General features: G+C 48.1%; 1 protein-coding gene and 1 pseudogene across 1 annotated transcript; one reads left to right on the forward strand and one right to left on the reverse strand.

The window, feature by feature from the left end:
• LOC105615770 (heme transporter FLVCR2-like) overlaps positions 1-16,606 on the forward strand; it is a 37,817-nt pseudogene extending 21,211 nt beyond the window's left edge.
• LOC101110679 (ergosterol biosynthetic protein 28 homolog) lies at positions 15,215-24,022 on the reverse strand. Its single transcript, XM_060418411.1, has 7 exons — positions 23,929-24,022; positions 21,856-21,921; positions 21,490-21,650; positions 19,488-19,637; positions 18,868-18,958; positions 15,591-15,709; positions 15,215-15,464 (listed from the first exon to the last, which is right to left on the reverse strand). Exons 4-7 carry the CDS (start codon positions 19,618-19,620, stop codon positions 15,385-15,387), a joined length of 423 nt encoding a protein of 140 aa, XP_060274394.1. The 5' UTR covers positions 19,621-19,637; positions 21,490-21,650; positions 21,856-21,921; positions 23,929-24,022; the 3' UTR covers positions 15,215-15,384.
• Positions 24,023-24,147: the final 125 nt, after the last annotated feature.

Genomic DNA, 24,147 nt, shown 5'->3' on the forward strand with positions numbered 1-24,147 from the left:
ACCATCACCACCACCACCATCACAACCATCACCCCACAATCACCACCACTATCACCATCACCATCAGCCATCACCATCCATTCCTGAGGCTGCCCTGCCTGGGCACCGTGTCCTGTCTTACATCTTTCTAAGTGGACCCAATGCCAAGTGTGCCAGTGGTAGTCACGTGAGCCTCACCACCATCATAATCATTATTATAAAGGGATGGTAGGAGGCCCTTTTCCTTGATCAGTCTTAGTCTCATCTTAGTTACAAAGTCACTATATGGTTTTGGACAAATGGCCTCATTCTCTAATGACACCAATTACTAAAATATATTCTGCTGCTAAGTCACTTCAGTCATGTCTGACTCTGTGCGACCCCACAGACGGCAGCCCACTAGGCTCCCCTGGCCCTGGATTCTCCAGGCAAGAACACTGGAGTGGGTTGCCATTTCTTCCAATGCATGAAAGTGAAAGAGAAAGTCAAGTCGCTCAGTCATGTCCGACTCTTAGTGACCCCATGGACTGCAGCCTACCAGGCTCCTCTGTCCATGGGATTTTCTAGGTAACAGTACTGGAGTGGGGTGCTATTGCCTTCTCCAAAAATATATTCTAGGTGCTCCATTTACTTGATGGATGAATCAATGAATCAGGAGAGTCAACTAGTTGTTCTTTAGGGTCCTTTCTGATTTCAAATATAGGATTTTGGATGATATGGAATCTGAGTAGAGAGTTGAAAGAGGGATATTGGAAAGAGATGACAATCTACCTACAGAGGGAATATTGTCAGGGGTCAGAGGTCTGGAGCATTCTGGAGGGGGCATAGGTCATCAGGAGGAGGTGGAAAAGTGCCCAGTAGTTTCACTGAACCCTTAGGTCAGGCCAACTCTCAAGAGGGATGTAAACAGTTCTGACTGGGAGTAATATGTACTTTCTGGAACCTGGGTTTCCAGGACAGAGCTAAAGGGATGAGACAACAATGCTGGGTGGTTAAGAAGAGATGAAAGTGTTTACTTTTGTTTGTTTTGGAGCATTTCTTCTTCTGTGAGGGCACCACTCTCACTGCAAGGAGGTCAGGATTTCTGACCTGGCAGCAGAAGTGAGCAATGGCCCCGCAGGAGAACGCCCCTCATGCTGTGTTTCTCCCTGCCTCCTTCAGGTCTGAATGCTGGTGCCTTTTATGCCTTGTGTACCCTGCTGAATCGCATGGTGATCTTCCATTACACGGTAAGGGTGTTCCCCAAACCTGCTGGGTCCTGAGAGAAGGCAATCTCTAGAGTGGGCAGGAGCTGGGGAGGCAGTATGCTATGGTGTGAAATCCAGGATTTGGAGGGAGGCGGCTCTGGGTCTCAGCCCCACTGCCAATAGAACTCAGATGTATGATAAACTGGTTTACCGTCTCTTAGGTCTCGTTTCTTTTCACAGAAGAAGCCTAATTACTTATTGAAAAATTAGTTGAGGCTTAGAAAGTAAATGCTAAGATATATATGTAAAGTACATAACATGGTGCCAGACAACATAGTAGGCAAACATATATACACACAGACTTGTAGCTGAAACATCGAAGTTGTGAAATGGGGACAAGGTTCGATTTTAAATGCTTAGTGGCTCAACAGAAAGCCTGTTGTAAATGTTTCCAGAACCAGGGAGGGCTGGGAATGGGACTCTGAGTATTTAGAATCAGGGATCCAAGGCCCAGGCCTCAAACTCAAGGGTCTCATGCTTGTGGGAGCATGGGCCACTGTGCGTTGAGTGTTTCAGTGTTGGAGGTTGACAGCTCTGAGTTCAAATCCTACCTCTGCACTTAATAAAGGCCCCATGACCTTGGGCTAGTGGGCTAATCTCACTGTGCCTCAGTGTCTTCACCTGTAAAAGGGGGATATTGATTCCTAACCTTATGGTGGAGAATTACGAGAATTAAATGAGATGATGATATAAAAATGCCCAGCATGCTGTCTGGCTTCTAAAAACACTTTAAATAGATATAATTATTATCTTTCTATCCTTTTAGCACTGATAGCTGGGAAAAAAAATCTTAAGTATGGAATCTTTGGATATATATACACAGTTTTTCCATCTTAGAGATGGGAATAATGACAAAGGTTTCCTATAAAGATTATATTTTTAAAAATCTGTCTAAAAGTGGTTCTAGGATAGAATTTATTTTCCCCCAAGATTCAGTATGATCCACACACATCCAGGGTTATATTATGTGGGGAGGAGCAATTATTCTAGGATTCTGTTCCCACTGGCAGCTTCTTACAGGTCATCTCGTTCTAATACTTTCTGAGAACTGGCTCTAATGGCACGCCTTTACCCCTTTGCCTGCTGGTGACTGCGCCCCATCAGATGTTCTGTTCCATCCTTGAGTGATCCTTGGGGGGTTTTTCCAGGGGGAAGGTGTGATAGTTGGAAGAATCGGCCTGACCATCGCTGTTGCAGGAATGCTTGGGACTGTGATCTCAAGCATCTGGCTGGATAGGACCAAAACCTACAAGTAAGTGACTCTTCCTCTTGGACTGAATTGGAGACTGTTTTGAAATGACTTGTTCATTAGCAACCTGGCTCAGCAGCTGGGGTCTGAGTGGTCAAGGAGGCAGTTCAGATGTATCTTCTTGGAGGCTCAGTTTGCTCATTTATAAAATGAGGGAAGCAGTTCCTTCCCTGTGGGGACCATAGGAAGATTAGAGATAGAGGACATCAGGCCTTTCCAAGTTCCATCCGAAGTAGATCATGGAAGGAGCAGAGGAAGGAGAAAAGAAACGTGGGAAAGGATCAGCAGTTGGAAGTAAGTGGAAATGCCCAAGAGTGGGGATGAGAAGGTGATTGCATTGCCAGGTTCCCATGGCTCCTTCATGGACCCCCCTGGGGTTAACCAGGGTGCTCTGTGCTTCCAACAGTTTTCAGTGAATTACCTTGCAATTGCTTCCACATCATTGGTAAATATTGTGATATGGTTTAGTCCTGATTACACTGTGTGTTTCTAAGGGCCACTAAAATTTTAGTGGATTGCAGGCTAATTGAGAAGGCAATGGGACCCACTCCAGTACTCTTGCCTGGAAAATCCCATGGATGGAGGAGCCTGGTAGGCTTCAGTCCATTGGGTCACTAAGAGTTGGACACGACTGAGAGACTTCACTTTCACTTTTCACTTTCATGCATTGGAGAAGGAAATGGCAACCCACTCCAGTGTTCTTGCCTGGAGAATCCCAGGGACGAGGGAGACTGGTGAGCTGCCATCTACAGGGGGTCACAGATTTGGGCATGACTGAAGTGACTTAGCAGCAGTAGCAGCCAGGACGCTTAGTAAAACACAGATCCCTGGGTTCCACCTCATGGATGTCAATTCAGTTCCACCCCTATGGATGTCAATTTTTAAATTGCATTTAAAATCAACCTAGATACCTTGATTCAGTAACCAGCGTTGGGAAAAGTGCTCTGAAAACAGAGGCTCAACTTGTGTCTGTCCCGGGCTCCACATCTACTGGGTGCTCAGTTAATGCTGCTCAGTGAGGCAGCTGCCTGGGCTGTCCTGCGCTGGGCAGGGCAGTATTCTGGGCTGCTTTGTCAAGGCCTCCAAAGTTCCCAGTGTCTGGAGGCGACAGACAGCGGCAGACCTGTTCTTGCACACAAACCTGCTTCTGTGAGGCTCTGGTCAGACCAGGGCTCCTCTGGCTGCCTCGGCAAAGGCCAGTTGAGGCCCTCCTGGGGATGTGGCTGCCTGGCTGGACACAAGGAGGAGCCTGGCTGGCCCTAATTACTGCTGGTGGAGCTGGGCTACTGCCTCATTTCTGCCATATGCTGGTTGCTGGTTTCAGGCAGTGAGGACTGACCACCCTTGAACCGGGGAATAACAGCATTTCTCTTCCAGGCTTGCTCTATGGCAACAGAAAGCATGGATTGGAATGTTTGCTGGGCCAGGATGGGCAACCAGATGACCCAGATGAACCAGAAAAGACAGTGAAAAGACAGTGAAAGGCTGGGAGGACACAGCAGAGTCTAGCTGACACGGTTCCTAGTGGCATTTGATGTCTGCATCCTGCAATCAGCAGGGACATTCTTCTTTCCGCTCCACTACTTGGGCAGAGAAAGGGTGGGGAGCTCTGTCATCTGGGCATTTTGGTGCCTGTTCCTTCTCCCTGAGGCTCCCAGGTGTGTCCCTTTGGTTTGGAGATGGAAATTGGATGGTCAGGTCCATTTATGTCTGGCTGAGGCTACAGATAGTTTTGCAGACAGGCTAGTGGTTTAAGAAGAAGCTGTGTGTAAAGAAATACGGCAAAAGGTAAGCTTGTATGGTCAGCAAGGGAGATGGGTGTCCATGGGGCTGGGTTCTGCAGCGGGAGGGCCTGGATGCGGGAGCAGGGCGAGAAGAGATGAAGGCCCTCTGACCTCAGCAGCTGCTCTGAAGACCCAGGAGGGAGAGGTGTCCTTCAGAGGCTGTTGCTCTTTCCAGAAACTAACAGGGTGTTAGTCTTCCTGTGTAGGGGAGCAGAAAAGGACAGATTTCCAAGCCCAGCTCTGGGTTCAAACTTTAGCTGTGCGGTTACTGCATGTGTGACTTTGGACACGTAATCTGAGCCTCATGTTTCCTCTTGGTCACATTCAGGATAGTTGTACAGACTTTTCTTGCACACGTTTGATAAGAGTTGAATGAAATACTAACTGCATGTAAAGGGCTCAACAGAATTCCTGGCATCCAATCACTGCAGTATCAGTCTGACGTAAGCGCAGTATACACAGCCGGCCCCACCGTGTTTCTGGCTTCAGCAGAGATGAGGGAAGGCTCTGAGCTTTCGTGGTCTGAGTCCTGATGCTCGTGGCCAGAGTGCACAAGCAGGTGCCTTGTGGGTCCCTGGCCTCAGTCAGGAGGACAGGAGAGGGGCCGGTCCCAGTGCAGGAGTCAGGGCCACAGCAGTCCTGAGGGGCAACCTGGGGAGAGGTGCGTGGAGGGGCATGAGCAGGGTCAGCCCAAAGCAGAAGCCAGCACTGATGGGCCTTCTGAGGGACCAGCAGAGGGATGCACCTGGCAGGGGCGCAGCTTTCTCCCTTGGGCTTTGGAGTCAAGGACTCGTTCAGGGCTGGGGAATGTTCTCTCAGCCACACTGTCAGGAGTGGAGGAGTTCAGATTCAGCAGAAAGCTGTGCTGCACGTGTGCAGGTGGCAAGAGGAAGGACTCAGAGATGACAGAGACTCTCACAGTCAGGGCCCTGTCTGGCACTGTCTTGGGGTTGGGGGTGATGCAGACAAGCAGAATGGGCTTCTTGGTCCTGTGACCACTGCCACCTGACCACAGCTGATGTGTGTCCCCCTTTTTTTTTGGTGAAGGAGAAGGAGATGAAAGAGCTGTGCCCTTCTTTTATGCAGGTAGGATGTGTCAAGTCCAGGTGCAGAGTGATCTGGTTGAGAGGGGTCTACAGCAGAACATACATGCCTCAAGATGCTTCATACTGTCCTGATCTGACCCTTGATATCTCTGAGCACAAGAACTATTTGTGTGATCATGGGTCTTCTGTCCACTAACCACATGGACACCATGTTCATGTGAGTAGATGTCCCAGCACACAGCAGAGGACTTGACATATATTAGATGCCCCAAGGATGGAAGGGAGGCAGGGAGGAGGAGGGAGGAAGGAAATATCCTGGTGAAGTCTGCGGGCCGTCACTTAGAACCTTTGCCTCTCTCTGTAGGAGACTACCCTTGTACTCTACATCATGACTGTAGTGGGCATGGCGGGATACACAGGGACCTTGAACCTGGGACACCTGTGGATAGTATACATCACTGCTGGGATAATTGGGTAAGTTTCACCTCTCACCTGCTTAACTGGAAAGCACCACCACATGGCTCCTAGAGCTCTGACCTCCCAGAAGCAATAGGAGTCCCTCTGCAGCCTCTCACTGACCTCCAGAAAAATGGAAATAGTGGCCAGAGGTCATGTTCACCTGTCACATTTCAGAAGGCTCCTGGGGGCTTCAAGGCCCATCCATGATGATGAAATGGACCGTGTCCTTCCCAAATCTCTAGGAGGCTAGGAAATGTCCTGTCTTTATGAATTCTGCCTGGGACAACAAGGGGGCCACAGAAGCACACAGGTCTGGGAATCAGAAAGGGTGGATCTTAATGTCACTTACGCCGGGGACTATCTAAAACCACAGGCATGTCACATAACTGCTCTGAGACCCAGAAGATAAGAGTGGCCTGCCATATGTATGCAGCTGTTAGAAGTAATGAGAGTGATTACAGATGTGAAGCAGCAGAAGGTGTGGTGCAGATGTCAGATCACAGGACTGGCATTTTCTAGACCAGTTATACAAGAAAGAACCTGTCCACAGGGATCTCTGCTCATTGCCACCTCCCAGTTGTTTTTCTGTGGGCTGTATGACTGTGTGTGTGTGTATGAGAGAGAGAAAGAGAGAGAGATTGAGTCCTGCTTTGCTGGCACCTCTCCGAAGGACACTCAAGACCCCAACCCCTCCCCTTGAGTCCCAGAGAGCTATGGAGAGGCTGGTCAATATCCAGGGACTTCCCTGCCAGCCCAGGGCCATGTACCCATCACATAGCCGTTCTCAGCTGAGGGCTGAACATTCCAGGCATCCCAACCCTCTTGTAAATGCTGACCCTATCTAATTGATGGTCAGATGCAGAAGGAACAGGGATCCCCAAAGGGCCGCTGAGAAAATAGCCTCAGCTCCTTTCTGGCCTGCAAGGGTCCCTGTTTCCTTGGCCTGGCCTGATTTTCAAGGGCCTGGAATGTCTTGATGGGAAGAAAGACAACAGGCAAAGTAGTTATACGGAGGAGATGGGCTCCTGTCCTCCTCGTTCTGGAAGTCCTCCCTTACCTTGTTTCTGTGATCTGGTTGTCAGCTTCTCCATAACCGGCTATCTCACTCTGGGGTTTGAGTTTGCCATGGAGCTGACATACCCGGAATCAGAAGTTGTGTCGTCTGGCCTCCTCAACGTGTCTGCCCAGGTAGGCCTCTCGTTGGGTGGTGGCGCCGGAGCCGTGGGTCTGTGTTCCCGCCGGGCTCGGGTGCAGGCGCTGCGTTAGGGCAGCTCAGCTCCATGGGCTGCCTGGCTGGGCCCCTGTTTCCAGTCTTCCCCATGTCTTTGCAGGTATTCGGGATCGTCTTCACCATCTCCCAGGGCCAGATAATCGACAACTATGGAACCACGCCTGGGAACATCTTCCTGTGTGTCTTCCTGACCCTTGGGGCAGTGCTCACTGGTGAGTCAGGGCCCCAGGACAAAGTGATGCTCTGACTGCGCCCGAGTTTATGCTGTTGGCAGATTCAGACCCCAGTGTCCTGACTGATCACACAGATCTGGGACACTGGAGCAGAGGTGCAAAGCGGAGGGCTCGTGAGGAAGTATCTTTGGGAGGCATGAGCATGGGCTTTGCCCCCACCCTACCCGCAAAAGACCCTTGTTGGAACCCTGCACTGTGACATTGACCTCCATAGCTCTTCGACCTTGGGCAAGCGGACCAGCCTCTGGAGCCCCACTTTCCTAATCTGTAGAATGGAGATGGCTGTGAAGCTTGGAGCACTGTGTGCAAACTCCCTGGAAATATCAGGGGTCTATGCATGGAGGCCACTGTCATCACTGGCTTCTTCCTGTCTGGCACAGCAGTGGTTCCCAGGCTCTGTCAAGCTGGCTGGTGGAACCTCCAGATCCCTGGAAGGTCTGGAGGAGATGGGATACCCATGACCCTTAGGAGAGTAAGTGCTCCCTCTCGTGGATGAGCTTGACCATTGCTCTGCTTGGTAACTTGCCCTTCTTTGTCATCCCTTGATCTTAGCATTCATTAAGGCAGATCTCCGGAGGCAGAGGCTCCTGAGACTGTGAGTATGTGGGAGCTGCTGGGCCGAGACGTGGGCACAGACTTTGCTGAAGCTGTGGCACTGGTGGGAAGCAGGGGAAGCGCCCGGGGGACTGGTAGCTGTGAGAGCCGCTCAGCGTCACACACGTGGAGACAAAGGGTTTCCTCAGCGGGGCTCAGCCCTGCTTTTCTGCTGCCCTCTTCGGGTTTTTCCTCCCACTTCCTTCCCTGCTCCTGGCCTCCCTGCTCTGGTCCCCAGAGCTGGGCCCTGTGTCACGGTCTGCAGAGCAACACCCACCCCGGGGTCCTGAGACAAGTCCTGAGGCCCCAGCTCCTCTCCTCTCAGCCTCCATCGGTGACTGGGGAGGAAGGCTGGGGCCTGGCTCCATCACCCTGTCGTGGTGGTGGTAGTCTCCAGGCAGTGGCTCTCCTGGCATGTGACTGCCCCCCAGGCAGTGGGCAGTGCCAGGGGATGGAGAGACCACTGGGTTGCTAGCAGGGCTCTAAAAGGAGAAGTCAGGAAGCAGACATTGGTGGTGAAAGGGGAGAGGACCAGGAGTTTGATCTAGAAAAGAAAAGTGCTTCCCAGTTGCTCTAATGGGCTATGGAGTATTTTAATCAAACTGTTAGGTTTCAAGTCTGAGCCAGGATGAAAGGAATTTTCAGCTCTAAGAAGGAGCATAGTAGGATATATTCCTTTTAAAATAGAAGAAAAGACCTAAAGCTTATTACAGAGGTAATACATGTTTCTTTGTAAAATAACTTTACAAAATATGGAAAAGTGTAAAAATTTAATGGTCACCTGTAATAGCGTCAGCTAGAGATGAGGTGCTGTTATTTTTGCATTTCTTATATGTGTCCACATATAATAGTGTACATAGCTGTATTTTTAATAGAAATGGAATCTTGTTCTTCGTGCCTTTTTTTTTTTAATTGTTCAGTTCAGTTCAGTCACTCAGTCATGTCCGACTCTTTGCAACCCCATGAATCGCAGCACGCCAGGCCTCCCTGTCCATCACCAACTCCCGGAGTTCACTCAGACTCACATCCATTGAGTCAGTGATGCCATCCAGCCATCTCATCCTCTGTCGTCCCCTTCTCCTCCTGCCCCAATCCCTCCCAGCATCAGAGTTTTTCCAATGAGTCAGCTCTTCGCATGCCAGCACTTTATCAATTCATTAGTTTCTTACAATACACTTTTCCCCACTTGCAGCATACCTTTAATGACTGCAAATGACCTAAGAACTGCACATGGATAAACATGATTTAATAGTTTTCTTGTCCAGGAACATTAAGGTTGTTTCTAAATTTTGTTTTTAAACAATATTGTGATCAGTGTCCCAGAAGCTGGATCTTTGGGCATGCTCTTTAGCAAAGTATTTCCTTGAGTAACGGGTCAGTGGTCACGCCCATTTTTAAGACTTTGGTATGTATTACTCAGCTGTCCTCTAGAAAGGTACTGTCAATACCACTTGTTTATATTGCTCTCAGAATATGTAAGGTCCAAACTGACATATTTACCAGTTTGAAAAGTCTTTGTCAATTTCACAAGAAAAGTTGAATCTGAAACAGGTCTATTTAGTCCTTTTGATGATCGGATGCTAATCTTTAGGTCTTTGTCCTCTGATCTCACGCTCTGGAGTTGGCAGGTGGCAGCAGGTAGCAGGGGAAGGGGAGATGGCCTGGGACAGGACGTTCAGTGGGAACACAGGGAACACCTGAGACAGGGGCGGTCTCCTCAGGAGCCTGTGAGAACCCTGCCATCAGCCTGTGGAGATGGTCTGGTCCCTGTGCCAGAGACAAGGAAACGTGATCTGGGACACTTCGGTGAATCCACTGGGAGCCTGGGTAAAAGATGCCTGTGATAACAGGATGGATTCTAGTAAAACGTTTCAATTTGAAATGTGACCCATTGTGTGAAGTGATACAAATTTTGCTATGTTTACTTTATAATCTGTGTTTCCTTTCAGATTTAGGAAGTGGAAGTTGTAAGTGGCTGATATTTGTAGCAACCAGAGATAATTTAGTAAGTAACATTTTAGTCATTTCCCTGTTTGTTTCCTGTGGGTACACTGTGCACTGGGCTTTCTGCCCTGCTTGTTTCCGTAGGAGAGTCTGACAACTTTTCTACACCACAGCCCCTCAACCGCACGTCTCCATGTGTACACGTCCGTTTCCTCCTGTTTGCTACTTAGGTCGTCCCACATTTCCCTGTCTCGCAGGCAGTTCCTTGCCCCCGTGGGCCAGGCTTGTTATCTAGCAGGCGGTGAGGGCTCAGTCCTGTGCTTGTGGACTGTGGGAAGCAGTGCGAGTTGGGCCAGGAGGCCAGTGGGTGCAGGCTCATGGTGCTGTCCTGGATGCACCTGGGGGGCTGGTGGGACGGGGGTCAGAGTCACGCGGGGCTGGGCCCAGGGGAGTCAGGGCTGTCAGAGGGCATCGTGAAGGAGCCGTCATTTCCCCACCGAGGTGGCGGGTGTGAGTGGGACCTGCAAACCGTCCCAGGACTTCAGCCTCAGCGCCAGTGGATGACAGGGCAGGGAGCGCATCAGACCAGAGCTGCACTTTCTGATCACTGAGGTGTGTCATTGGCAGAAAGAGCCAGAACTTCCAGTGGGTCAGGACTGACGCTGATGATGACAATCTGTGTTTGGGTTTCCATTTTTCTTCCAGTTGGTAGTTCTTGGCCACAGAGACATACGCCTTGTTTGGTTGTGACATCAAGGTGGTCGTGCTGAAGGAGGCAGGTGTGTGTGCATGAGTGTGTCAGAGACAGGAGGTGACGTGAATGGTTGAAGGCGGCTGCTGGTTCCTGAGTGAGGGCTTCTCAGGGCTGAGGCCAAGCTGGGGCCGACAAATTAGCAAGATGGAGAACTGGATGCTGGATCTCCCGCTGTTGCCTCTGCCATGGGCTGCCCTGGGGGTCATGGCGGGTGAAGTGCCGTTTGTCCAGCTCACGTGGCCTGCGTGTGCTCCGCCAGCCTCGATGGTCAGAGCTGTGCGGGGCTCGGCCCGTGCTCAAGGCCTTGTTGGGAGCGAGATGAGCCCCTGAGGGAAGAAGCAACGTGTTCCTAAAACAGCAGACAAACGCCCAAGTTGGCAGTTAGTACTTAGGGGCCTCAGAGTATAATCTTCAGGGCATATTAATCCCACCCAGCTAACAAGTGTGACCCTGAAGAACTAATTCTGAGCCATCGTCCTCAAGAAATCTGATGGCAAAGAGCCGAAGCCTCCTCTTCTCTGGGGAGCTATATTAGTATATACATACTGTGAGCCATACCGCATCCTGTCTTTGTAACAGTTCCCTGTGCGTCTGTTCCACACATGTGGTAACTGTATTCCTCCCTGGGGCTGCCCCTGACTGGGGGTAGTCAGCACTCCTGAGAGGGGCAGACCTGGCCCTTCCACAGGCACGTGGGGGTCCATCCAGGTGAGGCGAGGCTGTCAGAAGGGGAGGAGGGTGACCGGAGCTCAGTGACACTCACAGTGAGATGGTCCCTGGAGGCTGTGGTGTCCTGGAAGGCTGACCTTTCGCTCCTCCTTTGCTCCTGTCGTGATGGTGTGTGTGTCTGGGGAACACTGTGTGTGACCGGAGCCCCTGTCCTCGTCCTTGTTCAGTCGGGGATGCTGAGTGCCTGGGACTCTGGTCTTTCCCTGGATTCCAGATGCACAGGCAGGCAGATACTCAGCAGGGTGGAGTCCCTACCTCCTCACCCCAAGGGCTGTCCCCTTGTCTGTCTTGTAGAAACCCCAGGAGTGGGACGAGGAGGAGGACAGCAAGAGCAACAAAGCCCCCACCACTGTCCAGGAGGAGCATTTCTGAGAGAGAGCAGAGGAGCGATTCGGGGGACTCAGACCGCCCCCACCTCCCCAGCCAGCACAGCTCTGCCTGCCAGCCCCACGGCCTTCACCCGAGCATCTCCTAGGGGAACTGGGAGGAATATCTGTCTTGTAGGACAGTGCTCTGCCTCTTGGAAGCCACTCCAGAGCTTACGCTCTCTGTGAGGGAAATGCCCTTTCCACCACACAGGTTGGGGCCCTGCCCTCCCCCTGCAGGTTCTGGGAGCTGGGGGGCCAGAGAGAATCCTGGAGTCAGTCCTGGCTGCTGCCTCACCTTCCTGCCCCAGCCCCTCTCTAGGGAGATGTTCTCCAGAGGAAGGGCGAGCCCAGCCCGTGGTCTGTGTCCTTCACTGCAGACTTACCTGGATCATTGCCCTGAGAACTCCAAGGGTCTCCCTAGAGATGAAAGGAAAGAAGAAAAGGTGGCCCTTGAATGGGCCTTGGGTCTGCTGGGTTAGATAACCCTGTCCACCTCTGGTGGGGACAGTGTTTGCAGCCCCAAACCCTCTCCTCACCCCTTCTCCAGCAACAATCCTTTCTCAGACACCCTGAATTTGAAGGGACTCCTTTCAATCAGCCCAAGCTGACCGCTCCTGCCTTGCCTGCATCTGGCTGTACTCAATGGGGAGAATTGCCTGAAAATAAGACGTTTGTGCCAGTTCTCCTGTGCCCTGAGCTCTGTAATCAAGACACCTGTGCTGTTTAGTTGTGCCCACTGCCTCGGCCTCAGCGCCTTGGAGTTGCCTGCGTGGCAGCGGTGCTTGGGCCAGGACCCGAGGTGAGCCCGCGGTGTCTGTGTGCACAGGTCCTCTGTACATAAGAAAAGTCAAACTTCTGGTGGGAGGCCCGAGTTAGGGCTGGGAGGGAAGTGGACAGTGATGGTTTTCACTTTTTGATGAGGCCAAAGTGTTTACTCTTCAGTCCCTTAAAATGCATAAGAATGCTTGCTGAAACCATTGCTTCATTTTTAAAATATAAATAGTTATTATGGCTTGCCTTGTCATTTGTTGGGGCAGAGACAGGTTTGGGGGTGGGAATGGGAAGGAGGGGTGGGGCTCCATTCCATGAGAGGTGGTCCTCTGCTGCATAGATGTTGCCATCTAGTGGGTTATTATTTTTAGTGTTTTTTTATTGAAGGATAATTGCTTTACAGAATTTTGTTTTCTTCTGTTAAGCTTCAACATGAATCAGCCATAGGTATACATACATCACATCCCTTTTGAAACTCCCCCAATTCCCGCTCCATCCCACCCTCTACGTTCTGCACCTCCTCTCCCAAATCACGGTACCTGGTTTCTAGAGTCTTAGCACTGCCTGGGGTCGTTCTTTCAGGTGTGGGCTTGTTGACAGTCTGATTCTTGACTACAGGGACATTGCCTGGGTCGTTCATGTTTCCTTCCCAAGTGTCTGGCATGGAGTAAGTGTTCAGTAAACACTGAAGTAGCGAATGGGTTCTCGCATCTATACTCTGTGCGTGAGGGTTCTGCCAGTGTGGAGGGGCTCAGGGCTGTGTCTGGATGGCAGCCGTCTGCTCCAGTGCCTTGTCCTTGGGCTCCAGTGTTCTTTCCATGCTCATACAGCTGTTTCTTCCATGTTGTCCAGTTCTGCTTTCTCAAGAACCTGTTTCTTCTTTGTGAAGAAAACAAGAGAGGGTTCTGGATGTTCAGCTGTGTGCTCAGAATTTGGAAGGTGGGGACAGAGAGGAGGAAGATTTGACTTCATGAGAAATGAACAAGAGACGAAAGGCAGCCAGGTTTACCTGGGTCTTGCACTGTTCTACTCATTATGGTGTATTTGATCTGCAGAAAGCTGGGATCTTTCTCTGCTAGGCTTCAGAGGAAGGCAGGAGCACTCTGGGCTTAGAGGCAGCCAAAGTCCCAGGACAGATCAGAGCAGAAGGTTTTTCTATTTATTACAAGTCTCATTACACAAATACAGCTGACTGGAAGGTCTAAAAGACCCTTCCAGCCCTGATCCACCTGTAGGCGCAAGGACAGGGGCCACACTCACTGGCCGAGCCCTTCTTGGAAGAACTGCTTGTCTCTCAGATGGTTCAGAGTCTTGGGGTCCAGCAGCAGAGAGAAACCCAACCTGGATGGACAACCTCTCAAAGCAATCCTTGGTGGCAATGCTCTGGGCAAATTAGCAGCTTGAAGTTTCACAGTTTGCATCTTCCAATCATACAAGTCAAGTCAACAGTTAAAAATAAAATGAAAAAAGGAGAAGGCTGGAAAAGTAGTGCTGGAAGAGGCTATGGGTGTGGGAAGGGCACACAGTGGGCTGCAGATATATTGGCAGTTCCTTGATTTGGATGGACGTACATCATTCTAAAATGATCCTTTCAGTTTAGTTCAGTTCAGTCACTCATTCGTGTCTGACTTTTTGTGACCCCATGAACCGCAGCACACCAGGCCTCCCTGTCCATCATCAACTCCCAGAGTCCACCCAAACCCATGTCCATTGTGTCTGTGATGCCATCCAACCATCTCATCCTCTGTCGTCCCCTTCTCCTCCTGCCTTCAGTCTTTCCCAGTATCAGGGTCTTTTCAAATGAGTCTGCTCTTCTCATCAGGTGGCTGAAGTATTGGAGTTTCAGCTTTAGCATCCGTCCTTCCAATGAACACCCAGGAATGATCTCCTTTAGGATGGACTGGTTGGATCTCCTTGCAGTCCAAGGGACTCTCAAGAGTCTTCTCCAACACCACAGTTCAAAAGCATCAATTCTTCGGCACTCAGCTTTCTTCATAGTCCAACTCTCACATCCACACATGACCACTGGAAAAACCATAGCCTTGACTAGACAGATTTCTCTGCTTTTGAATATGCTGTCTAGGTTGGTCATAACTTTCCTTCCAAAGAGTAAGCATCTTTTAATTTCATGGCTGTAGTCACCATCTGCAGTGATTTTGGAGCCCCCAAAAATAAAGTCTGACACTGTTCCCCATCTATTTGCCATAATGCGATGGGACCAGATGCCATGATCTTTGTTTTCTGAATGTTGAGCTTTAAGCCAACACTTCACTCTCCTCTTTCACTTTCATCAAGAGGCTTTTAGTTCCTCATCACTTTCTGCCATAAGGGTGGTGTCATCTGCATATCTGCGGTTATTGGTATTTCTCCGGCAATCTCAGCTTGTGCTTCCTCCAGCCCAGCGTTTCTCATGATGTACTCTGCATAGAAGTTAAATAAGCAGGGTGACAATATACAGCCTTGACGTACTCCTTTTCCTATCTGGAACCAGTCTGTTGTTCCATGTCCAGTTCTAACTGTTGCTTCCTGACCTGCATATAGGTTTCTTAAGAGGCAGGTCATGTGGTCTGGTATTCCCATCTCTTTCAGAATTTTCCACAGTTTACTGTGATCCACACAGTCAAAGGCTTTGACATAGTCAATAAAGCAGAAATAGATGTTTTTCTGGAACTCTCTTGCTTTTTCCATGATCCCGTGTATGTTGTCAATTTGATCTCTGGTTCCCTGCCTTTTCTAAAACCAGCTTGAACATCTGGAAGTTCACGGTTCACGTATTGCTGAAGCCTGGCTTGGAGAATTTTATTCTTTACATACATTTAAATGGCATTGACCTTCTGTATGCACGTAATATCTTAAAAGTTTTTAATTAAAGAAAAAAAACCCCAAATGTGAAAGGCTATAAGTGGATGATGGAGCAGAAATGAAACTGAAGAGCACAGAGAAGGAAGAGGCGAGCAAAGGCGGGAGATGACGTCTTGGATGTGGGGATGTTGGCCTCAGTTTCTCTTCTTCTGTCTGGATCCTGGTTCTGCTTCTAGGTGCTGGAGCCCCACTAGCATGCCCAGGATTGAGATACCTTAAATACAGACAGACAAGATTAGTGGCTGACATAAGCACCGTGCTTTCTTATAATGCTTGTATAAGGCCTGTCTTTAGGGTTGGGACGGCTCCTGTGGGAGTTCCAGAGTCACTGGATGCTTACTTGCCACTGTGAGGGGTGCCATGATGCCAATCGTGGGAGCCGCGGTCCCAAATACAAACAACTCAGAGAGGAAGTGTCCCAATGCGAGGAAGAAGGTCCACAGCGTGATGTAGTAGAGCCTACAGGGGAGCAGACAGAAAAGGGACGGAAGGTTCAGCTTGTTCAGTGTGGAGGAAGTGGTCAGACTTGAAACACACAAATCAAAACCCAGGAAATGACTATGGCTAAAGAAAAAGGAGACTTGGTCCCGCAAAGACCTGGATGCTGCTGCTGCTGTTGCTGCTAAGTCACATCAGTCATGTCCAACTCTGTGCGACCCCACAGATGGCAGCTACTAGATCACATCAATTTTATTCACCTCTAGGGAAAAACCGAAGCCTTCAACTGCTAAATCGAGAGGAGAATACCCAGCCATCCAGAGTGGCTTTGCAAGTCTTAGCAAGGTAGTGAAGCCAGTGATAGCAGAGTCTGGAGTATGGCAATCCTAGGTAGTGTAGACAATTTTGGATCAATCACACTTATGTATTCTACTTACTCAAACTGGCTTGACACTAGTCCAAGCCTGCTTTGCAAGTTTCTGGCCAGGGGCTGGTCAGTGCTCATCTGATGGATGCCACCAAATGAAGGGCATGAATGCGGAATGGGTACCAAGGGCCTTTCTGGGACTTTTACATGATTTTACAACATTGGCTGCATCTAAGATACTTTGCATCTTAACCTAGTAAAATGATCACATGGAGGACACAATGACAATCTCATAGGAAGATAACTTGTTCCTCAGTTTTGACAAGGAGGTGGAGAAGACAGAAGTTATAGGAAGATGGACCACTTTGAGAGCTGGTATCTTTCTTCAACTATGAAATTTAAAAATTATGAAGTACTTCAAACATACAAAAATCATTCATAATAGAATTTACCCCTATACAACCAATACCCTACTCCATCAAATCTATCTTGACATTTTTGCTTCAGATACCATTTTCCTAAGAAATAAAATATTACAGATTTCAGTTAAATCTTCCTGGATGTCTTTTGCTTTCAAGTGAAAGTTGGCTTATTTAGAGAAATACCGATTAAATAGGAAGAATGCAGACAGTTTCAGAAAGTGAGAACAGCTGGGAATTGATTTCAGGTTTCTGGTTAGGAGGGAATATAATCAGAGAGCATATCAGAAGCACAGGGACAAAAATCCAGGCTTTACAAAAAGTTGGAAATAGAAGTCAGCATTTCCGGCTGTCCTGTGTTGGGTGAAGGGGAAATGAATGGGTAAGAGATGTAAAGATAAGTCTTAGCTGTCCCTGTTCATCCCCAAAGCACAACAAAGAAAAGATACACCCCTTCTACTTCTCAGTAATTCTTCATCATGGTAAAGGTCATTAAAATGATTATGCAGTCCTTACTCCTTCCCAGTCACCCTGAGAGGAAAAACAGACACACAAGTCTCATTTTATACATGAAGGGACTGAGATGCAGAGGTCTATAATAAACTTGCTGCTTCAAAGCTATTACCAGTAGAAATGAGACCAGAGCCTATTTTCCAGTTTTCATTCTTGGGCCTCCGAGTGTTTCCACTAAACCTCGCTGCTTCCAAAAATACATATCAATCTAGAACAAGTAGTCCATAGTTTCAGGTTCAAAAATACTAAAAAATAAAGCTGGAGAGATCACAGTGTTAATAGCCCTCAAATCCCACTTGTCCTAGTCTTCTCAGCTTAAATGAATTGAGTCTCTAATATGCAAATCTACAGAATCAGCAACAAAAATCACTGATTCCCAGGGCTACTAGGAGGAGTCTTAATCAAAGTCATGTGGAAGCATCTGGTATAATAAGAGGGGCTCAATACATATCATCATCTCCTCTCTTGCCCAGATGCTGAGAGTCTGGCTAACACAAAAGTATTTTGGTATGAAGTTCTTTTGGTGGCCTTACCTGGGGACCTGAGCAAACTTTCCACCTTGATTGCGGTGAGGATTGGTGTTGGGAAGAAAGCTTGAGCCCCTCCAGTGGCCAGCTCAGATTGCAACACTATCTAGCCCAGGGGCTGCGACTGCCTGCACTTCTGCACTTTTTCCACACTAGTTGTATGATGGAGAATGAAATGGCAGGCCACTCCAGCATTCTTGCATAGAGAATCCCATGGACAGAGGAGCCTGGTGGGCTGCTGTCCATAGAGTCCCACAGAGTCGGACACGACTGAAGCGACTTAGCATGCATGCATTGGATAAGGAAATGGCAACCCACTCCAGTGTTCTTGCCTGAGAATCCCAGGGATGGGGGAGCCTGGCGGGCTGCCGTCTATGGGGTCCCACAGAGTTGGAAACGACTGAAGCGACGTGGCGGCAGCAGCAGCATCAGTCTGTATTAGGTCTTTCCAGGTGGCAAAGAGATAAAGAACCTGCCTGCCAATGTAGGAGCTCAAGAGATGCAGGTTTGATCCTACCCTAGGTCAAGAAGATCCCCTGGAGTAAGAAATGGCAACCCGTTCCAGTATTCTTGCCTGGAAAATACCATGGACAGAGGAGCCTGGTGGGCTACAGTCCATGGGGTCGAAGAGTTGGACACGAGTGTGCACGCACACATGCACGCAGTCTGTGCTCTGAAGACGCAGAATACAGAGGAGTCCTCGTTCTCTGTGACCCTCCCTTCATGACTCTGTGTAAACACACAACCACTTACTGATGAGCTCATGACATCATGGATCGTGATTTCTGTTCATCCTTGCCTCTCAAGGAGGAATGTGAGCATAGGCATGCCATGGCCTCTCTAAAAGAGCAAGCACACTACCTCTTCAGTAGAAGAAAGGCTGACACGTTAGTAAAGAAGTAGAGGGATATGATGCAGGCCACTGGATCACAACATAACCAGTGTGCTGTGTCCATTTCAAAGAATTGTTAAGCTTTATAGACATTCAGGCCAGTGATGTTTTCTAGCCCTGGAAGGAATGGTACCTAGTAATCTTTTATCTTCACGTCCTAGGTTACTGTATCAAATCATAGGCCATATGATGGAATCATAGTCCATCATAACTGCCTCTTGGCCCTGGGCATTTATTAGAATCAACTGAAGAAATCTTATCAAATTACCCAGACCTGGATACCAGATCAGTTAAATCATACACACTGGAGATGGGTCCAGGAACCCCTGGTATCTTCTAAAGCCTTGCCTTGTTGATTTTCATGTACTGGCATTGATAAATAAGTCTCTGAGGGAGGAACACAATGGCTCTACTCAGCACCCATTTCAAACACAGGAAATGCTCTTCCCTCCTTTACATACGTTTTGTTGTGAATGTCGATGGCGCAGAGGCAGCGAACCACTGATGAGAGCAGTGTCCAGATTCCATAGGTCCGAGCTTGGAGGCCATTCACTGTGCAGCAGAAACAAGCAGGAGTGTTGAGAAGGGTGTGTCAGGGTTCCTCCAAACTCCTCCAGCTTCACTGGAGGAGTCAGAGAGCTGAGCCTGCGATCCCCTTGGCTGGGCAAAGTACAGGCTCTGATGCTGCACGTGGGAACTAGAAGGAATGGAAAGAATTCCAGAAGAACTGGTTCAGCTCCTCTTCCAATGCCTACAGTTGGGCGGGTGAGTTCCAAGAGTAGAAACCCAACAAACAGCCCACTTTGGCAGTAGCTCCTGGGTTAGCAGTTTATGGCTCTGCCTGGAAGCTGCTCTAGTGTTAGTGAAGCAAGTGAGTCTGAATCAGGATAAGTGTGGGGAACATGGTGGAGAGCGGTCTGTCAATGCAAGATGCCTAGGAGGTCAGCAGATTTTCAGTGAGGCTGATGCAGGACAGAACGCAGAAATACTGAGCCCTGTCTAGACACCCACCTGGTCTTCAAGAGACCCAAGTCCCTGGATCTCCTGAATTCAGATCGATGTCATGTGAATGAAGCCCTACCGAGGCTGGTTTCCTGTACGTGCTGGAAGGGAGCAAAGCTCCGTGTTAGCGGGGCCACTCTGCTCTTGCTGGCTTCATTCTGGCACTGCTGTGCTAATATCTTCTCCAGAGAGTATGAATCATAGTCCATCATAACAGTGCTTCTTGAACCTGGGCATATATTAGAATCAACTGAAGAAATTTTATCAAATTACCAAGACCTGGATACCAGATCAGTGAAATCGTATACTCTGGAGGTAGGCTGAAACCCTCCTGGTATTTCCTAAAGCCTTGTCTTGTTGATTTTAATGTACCAGCATTGATCCATGGTGAAAAGCAAAGATACTTCCTTTGCTGGTCTCCTGAGCAAGAGAAATTTTAAGGGACAAGACTCACAACCAAAATGTCTTTCAGGATTTTCCTTTAAGGATTTTCCAGCCTTTGGCAAACCAGACAGCAACACTAAATTCACAACCCCAAAGATCTTTAGATGGTTGTCATTTTGAGAAAAAAATCCCATACCCCAAATTAATATTTAACGGTTAGTCTTGGAGTGAAGTCGCTATGTTGTGTCCGACACTTTGTGACCCCATGGACTGTAGCCTACTAGGCTCCTCAGTCCGCAGGATTTTCGAAGCAAGAATGCTGGAGTGGGTTGCCATTTCCTTCTCCAGGGGATCTTCCCGACCCAGGGATGGAACCCAGGTCTCCTGCATGGTAGGCAGACGCTTTACCACCTGAACCACCAGGAAGTCAGTCCTGGAGGGCTATATGTATTTTTCTTTTATACTCTTTATAAAGCATTTTGATAGTTCTTCTGATGGAAAGACAGGAAATTTCTTTTTCTACTTCTATATAATCTCACTAAGGGTGAGATACACAAATGGAGAATCTCAGTAATCCTAACCAGAGTAGGCATCAAGTAAAATTCTTCTACTGGATGCTCCAGGGTCCTGGTATCACCAGCAAAGTACCAGGAAGTCTCGAGGACCTATTTCCGGGCTGTGTGTGCACGTATGCATGTACAAGCTAACACACTTCTGCTCAGCTATATGCCCTTCGGCAAATCACATAACCCCTGGACTTTTCTGTCTCAACTTTAAATTCAAAGGGCTAGGTGAGAAGACCTCTAAAAACCTGTGAATCTATACAGAGTTCCTGGACCACCAGAGGACAGCACTGGAGGGTGAAAAGTGGAATTGTTTCACCCACTTTCCCAGGTTTTCTAAGCCTATTGAACGTGAGCTTTGTTCAAAGTGAGCCTTAGCCTATTTACTTTCATTTTATACCCAGATGTTGCAGAAAAAGGAGCTAGGTCAGAGCCTGAATCTGGGTTACCTATAAATGTGACAGAATTGTTGCTACTATGAAATGGTGCTGCAGCTCAAGCCACCCCACGTATCAAAGGAAGGAAGCGCAAGCTGAAATGTGCAACCACTCTCCAGCAGAGAGGCTCAGGACGCTGGGAAAGCCATCGTGGGCCTGTGGAAGTTCATGTGGGAAACCAACCTGGAGGGATTTGGGATATCTTTTCAGGGTCTGTGTCAGACCTTGGATTAGTAATTCTCCATATGCAATGTAGGGTATACATGATATGCGCCATGACCTGATTTCTGAAAGAAGCTAATAGGAAAACCTTCTTCATGGTTTCCTCATCAGGCATCAGAGTCACCAAGGAACTCATTTCCTCACTCGTCCTTATAATGGTATTTGTACAGCCCTGCTGCTGAGGGCAGTGTAAAATGAAGGAAAGATATTCAGAGAAGCCTGGGGGAGACACGTCTGTTATTTTAGTGACTTAGGCTTGCTAGCCTATGCAGCATCAGAATCACCTGGGAAGTTTCTAAAAGAACTTCCTGTGACACATCCAGGGGTGAGAGATTCAGTAATTAGGTCTGGACAGGGAATTGGCCCCCTGTGCTTTGTTTGGTTTTAGTTTTTGCAGTTATTGTGATGTACAGCCAGGTCTGGGGACCACCATTTAGGCCACTGCCACAAAGGATGGAGATGTTTGCTTCCTTACCCAGGTCTGGCTTGCCGGTATAGAGCTTTTCATAGAGAAAGGTGTGGTCTCGGAAGCTCTGTAGTGAGTTCCCGCGGCTACGATGGATACCATTACCAGCCAGCTTCGTAACACATTCAGAAATCGGCTCATGGCTCCTCCAATCTGAGAGGGCTTTTTGCCTTGGAAACAAAAGCAAAGGGCAAGAGACAACAGATGGTTAACGTGCTTCAATCATAAGCTCTGTAGTTAACCTGTGTCCCATTCATGAGGGCGGTACTAATCTTACTTTGTCAGTCATTTCATAAACTCCTCTCCCAAGTGCTGGAGGCTCGTCTATCCCCATGCACTCCTCATAGGGTTGGCACAGTGCCTTTGAATACCTACCTTAAATCAAAGTGTGCTGCCCAGAGTAAAAAGGCTAAATGATGCAGTGGGTGGAAATGACAAACCCTGTGGGAAAAATGGAAAGAAAGAAACAGAAGAGAGGGAGGTGCCCAAACATCAGTATAAAGAAATAAAAGGACTTTGGTGTAAGACTTACAGAAATTGGTCTCAATATTTCATCATACTAATAGTGGTGAGTCAATAACATACTCTGAAATAAGTAGCACCACGCTTATGTTTGTCTAAGGAATTTCTCCAAAATTAGCCTAAATCAGTATTCTCTTCTCTTGGCTAGAATTAGTCCCCTGGGATCTTTACTTGTAACCTGGTGTTTCACGTCAACCTTTTGTACTGCAAGTAGCTCAAAGGTGATTATAAATCTACTGATAGATACCTGCCTGGCTACTGGTGACCGATCCTTCCAGGGACAGACAAGCCTTCTATGTCTGAGTGGCATATATGATTTGAGGGCATTATTAACATGCTTTAACTTTTTTATACTTTGGTTTTCAGGGACATCATGCTTCATAAATTAGGAGAACAATATAAAAGTTACAAAATAATAAATTGTTGTGAGTTGACAAATAGTAAGAAAATTAGATGGAGAAGGAAACAGCAATGTTGGTGTTGGGTTGTAGAAGAATCTACAGTTATTGAGGATTTGTATATGTCATGCACTATGCCAAGCACCTATCATATATTATCTCATTTAATCCTTAAACAAGGTTGGTAGACACTATTAATATTTCCACTTTATAGATGAAGGATGGCATAGAGATGTTAAGTGACTTGCTTAAGGTTACACAGTCTATAGATGAAAGAGCTCAGATAAAAACCATGTTCTATTGGTCTCTAAGATGTCTCACTGAGCATATTTTGATGAAGTTTCCATTTCTGTGAGAGACAAGCGAGCCATAGCCACCTGTCTTCAAGTGGTATAGAAAATAAGATCAGGCTATGTACTTTTTATTTAAAAAAGAGAACAAAATGTTAGCTCAACCATTGCTGAGCAAAGATTTCAATCATCTTGATTTAAATAAAAGCCATGTAGATAAAAATCTAATCATGGAAGTGCTTCTTCTCATCTTTGGTATGTGACCCATGGTTTATCTATTGTCTGGTTAATTTCTTGAGCCTTAAGTGGCAACATTATCAGGCTTCCTTTGTCACTTTGACAGTAGGCCTTTGGCATGGTCCTACATTACTCAGCTGAAACAAATATGAAAGTCAGTAAAGGCAGACGTGTGATGCACCAAAATACACAGCAAGTTCCAGAGACAGAAGGGTCAGTGGATGAACCCCTCAGTGCAAATGGATCACAAAACTGGACTCTGTCAAAGTCCAGAGAGAATGAAGCTCTAATGGAATCACAGGCAGTTCCAGCATGGGCCAATACACACACTCCCTCCCCCGACCTTACTGTTTTCTCACCATGCCTCACTAGGAGGCTTAAGCTCTCAGCGTCAGAAAAGCTGCATGGATGACCTCCCTCTTTGACAGAACTTATGCCCATTTTACAGAAATTCTCAGAAACTCCAGAAGATAGATGATGAAGGCAGAGCCTGAGCACTCTTCCAAACTGAAGGCCTGTGAGAGTATCCAACATCTACTCTCAAAATTTACCCAGGCACAGACCAGCAAAGGTATAGTGCTTTACTAGAGTCGGGAGAGAGAGTTTCCTTTCCTGATCTCATTTTTCAGTAGCTGTGTGACTGTGGGGAAGTAATTTACACTTTACAGCTTAGATTTCCTTACCTGCAAAATGGAGATTAAAATTACCGATTCCAAGAGTTATTATAAGAATTACTTTAGAAAGCAAAGGTTCCTCGTATTGTGCCAGGCTCAGAGTGGGCACTCATTTATTCATCGATTCACTCGTTCTGTATCTACCAAGTTTTCATTTTCCCACCTCCCTCTTCTCTTGGTCTCTGAAATCTCTTTACCCCCTACAGGGTTGCCTCCCGGGTGTCTTCCTTCTGTCCCATCTCCATTGCTTCAGGCTATGCAGATCCTCTCCATTAGAAGCCACACAGGCACCCACCTCTCCACCCCCACCCCTGACACTCATCCTACCTGGCGACAGTACTCTCAGCACAGCAGCAGCAGCAGCAGCAGTAGCAGCAGCAAAGGTACTGCCCCAGCCCAGCTCCAGACCTGAGTCTACCTGAGCCACTTGTCTCCGCCCCCACTCTCAACCCGGCTCCGGCATTGGTTTGTTGCCATCAGTCCTCTTTCTGATTGGCTGTTTAGGTTATGCTCGAGCAGGCGATGGGGCGTGAACCGCTTTACTGC

Source organism: Ovis aries, chromosome 7, assembly GCF_016772045.2.
Source record: "Ovis aries strain OAR_USU_Benz2616 breed Rambouillet chromosome 7, ARS-UI_Ramb_v3.0, whole genome shotgun sequence".
Classification (NCBI taxonomy): Eukaryota; Metazoa; Chordata; class Mammalia; order Artiodactyla; family Bovidae; genus Ovis; species Ovis aries.